This window comes from Apodemus sylvaticus, chromosome 5 (genome assembly GCF_947179515.1).
Source record: "Apodemus sylvaticus chromosome 5, mApoSyl1.1, whole genome shotgun sequence".
NCBI lineage: Eukaryota > Metazoa > Chordata > Mammalia > Rodentia > Muridae > Apodemus > Apodemus sylvaticus.
In genome coordinates this window covers 6007614-6010566 of record NC_067476.1, presented here as the reverse complement: position 1 = coordinate 6010566, position 2953 = coordinate 6007614, and the positions used below count along the sequence as shown (strand labels likewise).

The window sequence follows — 2953 nt, the reverse complement described above, 5'->3', positions numbered from 1 at the left end:
TGGCTTGGTCTCAAAGCATTTCATAGGGGACAACACCAATTGTACACACCAACCCAAATAACCCAAGGCCACCAGATGGAAGGTAGTTTTGTAATTATATTTATGTACAGAAAACTTAAGTGTACATTTAACCCAATTTAGTGGCGAGTTCTTTAGCCTTTGCCTTTTCCAGCTTGGCAATGCGAGCCACAGACTTAGGACCCAGGACGTTGCCTCCCCAGTGGCGGCGGATCTGAAACAAGAGAAGGTGATCATTAGCCTGACACCCGCCCTCTAATGTATATATCAACCAGTATTTTATATACAGTGGTTCCAAACTGCAGTATGGCACCATCAAATTTAAGCAAACCCATAAGCTGCTTACCTCGTCATATCTGTCATTATAATTGGTCCGGATAGCTTCCACCAGCTTAGCCAGAGCACCCTTGTCTTCCCTGGGAAAGTAGAGAGTGGTCCTGTCACTGGGAAGCAGGAGTAAGCCCAAGCCCCTACTCGCCCCCCCCCCCTTTTTTTTTGCCTCAGACAGCAGTATGGCCACATAGTTGATTCAGGTGAAGAAATTCTTAACCATCATTGGCAAATGGTCCCAAAGCTGGGAGGGTAAGGTGTGGATGCACAAGGGAAGTTTAGAGCCAAGCCTGAATACTCACGAGTTAACCTGTGTGAAGGCAACAGTGGTGCATGTCTTCCTATGGACCAGGCGCCCCAGCCTGGCCTTTCCCTTGATGATGCAGTAGGGCACGCCCATCTTTCTACACAGGGCAGGCAGGAACACCACCAGCTGGAAGCAAACATGGGCTGTAGGCTGCTTTGGCAACAGCAATAGCTGCTGCACTGATGTTTTGTGGCAACTGCTCAGGGTTAAAAAGCTCAATAATTACACTTCAAAGTCACTTCAGTCAGATTCACATCATTGCAAGAGCCACAAGTTCAGTGATCTCCAGTTCTTCAAACTCAGCAAAAGGGATCCCACACCTACCTCAATGGGGTCTACATCATGGGCAATCACCACCAGCTGAGCCTTCTTGTTCTCCACCAAGGTGGTGACTGTGTTGACTCCTGGAACACATAACCACTTTGCCTGAGTGCTTGGGCTGCTACAGTCACAAAAAAAGCAGCTCCATCAAGCTGTGACTCAGGGTTAAAAAGCTCGATTTACTCTTCACAGTGATTTCAGGTGAAGAAATTCACACATCATCGTACAGCGCCTTACCATCCTCCTTTTGGGGGGGGGGGGGGGGACTGACCTGCTCGGAGGACGGGGGGTCTCTTAGTGGGGACGTCCCCTTTGCCAGCGGCTTTCTTCTCAGCACGGGCCAGCAGCCTCTGCTTCTTCTCCTGCTTGGTCTCTGGCCTGTACTTGTGGGCAAGCTTAAGCAGCTGCGTAGCTGAAAAATACACAATTAGACACTAAGCTTGAATTCTTTTTTCTGGTTTTTTGAGACAGGGTTTCTCTGTGTGGCTCTGGCTGTCCTTCCTGGAACTCAGAAATCCACCTGCCTCTGCCTCCCAAGTGCTGGGATTAAAGGCGTGTGCCCGGCAACTTGAATTCTTTTAAAGTCGGCTATGTAGCACAGGTTAGCAGCTTCCTGAGTGCTGGGGCTACTTGGCAAGCAATCTCATGCGCAGGCCCAAATAGAACATGGCACTGAAAAGTGCATGTCTCTGAACCCTGTACAGCTGTGGCACATGCCATTACGCCCAGCCCCCGGGAGACAGAGGCAGCCATCTCAAAGCCCACCTGGTCTACATTTGGAGCCCCACAACTGGAGACCCTGATTCCCCCATAAAACTACCCCACTGTGGTATGCACACAGACAGAAGGCAGATCATCGCCCAGCACCTTCCCCTGTTCCACCCCTCTCTGCCACCTATGCCTCTATGCAGCTGTTTAACGTGACCATGTACTGCAGTAAGGGCAAACTCAGGGCCAGTGTCAAGCTCTGGACTCTCCACACTGGCTCTGTGCCCCAAAACCTCACCTGTTTGCCTGTCCAGGGCCTGGGTGAACTGGTTAATGGCAGGAGGTACTTTGAGCCGCTTATAGAGGATGGCTCTCTGCCGCTGCAGCCTGATGTAGCGGGGCCATTTGACGAAGCGTGTTAGGTCTCTTTTGGGCTGGATGTCCTGCCCTGGGAAGCAAAGAGGGACACTGCAACCGAGGCACTGCCACCGTGCTGGCCCGCACCCGAGGCACTCGGGAGGGTGTCGGTGCATCAGCGATCTTGGTGGTTCAAGCGTCATCACCGTCTTTCTGATAGCAAATATTCTTTCACATCATCTGCACACACACCATCTCCCCTTCGGGCACACCAGCCGAAGCACCCGCGGTGGCTGTCTGAAAGCCAGGGTGACTCCAGGGCACGCCGCCCGCGTCTGCTTAGGAAAGGAGCCCAGTTTCCACGACCGAGTCCAACCCCCATAAATGCTGGACTCAACGCCCCGACACCGGCGCGGTGTCCTGGGCAAGGCACGCTGACGCCACTTCTTACCAATGCCGAAGTTCTTGGGCCTTTTCTCAAACAAAGGGTTGACCACCTTCTTGGCCTCCTGTTTCTTGACGACGGCGGGGGCCGGGGCCACCTTCTTCCCCTTGGCCTTCTTTCCTTTAGGCTGGACAGAAGAGAGAAACCCGGTGAGGCTGCATCTTCCGCTGTCCCATCGGGCAGCGGAGTCATTCCCTGTGCGCCGCTCCCTTTCCACGAGGGACCCCGAAGCGACTGGGGCGACCGAGAACGCCGCTAAGCGGCGGCGGGTGGCGGATGGAGGCGGATAGCGCGACGGACCCACGACCACTCACCATCTTGGTAGGCTGGTGGAGAAAGAAAGAAGAGGGAATTGTGGGTGATAAGTAAGCGGTCGCGGAAATCGCGAGAGCAGGCGCCTGCGCGGGATTTCGGATTTAAAGTGACAAGGCCTCAGTTCAGAATACGGCCGGGGGCGGAGCCTGAGC

At 53.6% G+C, this 2953-nt stretch overlaps 1 protein-coding gene and 4 non-coding genes across 5 annotated transcripts; all 5 read right to left on the bottom strand.

The window, feature by feature from the left end:
- Positions 1 to 83: 83 nt before the first annotated feature.
- Rpl7a (ribosomal protein L7a) lies at positions 84 to 2901 on the bottom strand. Its single transcript, XM_052181935.1, has 8 exons — positions 2801 to 2901; positions 2493 to 2613; positions 1983 to 2132; positions 1248 to 1388; positions 980 to 1059; positions 651 to 781; positions 365 to 434; positions 84 to 232 (listed from the first exon to the last, which is right to left on the bottom strand). Exons 1-8 carry the CDS (start codon positions 2801 to 2803, stop codon positions 128 to 130), a joined length of 801 nt encoding a protein of 266 aa, XP_052037895.1. The 5' UTR covers positions 2804 to 2901; the 3' UTR covers positions 84 to 127.
- On the bottom strand, positions 513 to 580 carry LOC127686503 (small nucleolar RNA SNORD36). Its single transcript, XR_007978127.1, has one exon. It is a non-coding gene; the product is annotated as a small nucleolar RNA SNORD36 (small nucleolar RNA).
- Positions 851 to 919, bottom strand: LOC127686502 (small nucleolar RNA SNORD36). The gene has a single exon (XR_007978126.1). It is a non-coding gene; the product is annotated as a small nucleolar RNA SNORD36 (small nucleolar RNA).
- LOC127686501 (small nucleolar RNA SNORD36) lies at positions 1130 to 1203 on the bottom strand. Its single transcript, XR_007978125.1, has one exon. It is a non-coding gene; the product is annotated as a small nucleolar RNA SNORD36 (small nucleolar RNA).
- LOC127686512 (small nucleolar RNA SNORD24) lies at positions 2213 to 2286 on the bottom strand. Its single transcript, XR_007978135.1, has one exon. It is a non-coding gene; the product is annotated as a small nucleolar RNA SNORD24 (small nucleolar RNA).
- Positions 2902 to 2953: the final 52 nt, after the last annotated feature.

What these genes read in the sequence shown, in the direction of transcription:
- Rpl7a (XM_052181935.1), bottom strand. An exon ending in ATGATGTAGACCCCATTGAG is followed by an intron (nt 782 to 979) that starts GTAGGTGTGGGA and finishes GTTTGCTTCCAG; the next exon opens with CTGGTGGTGTTCCTGCCTGC. An exon ending in ATAATGACAGATATGACGAG is followed by an intron (nt 233 to 364) that starts GTAAGCAGCTTA and finishes CTCTTGTTTCAG; the next exon opens with ATCCGCCGCCACTGGGGAGG.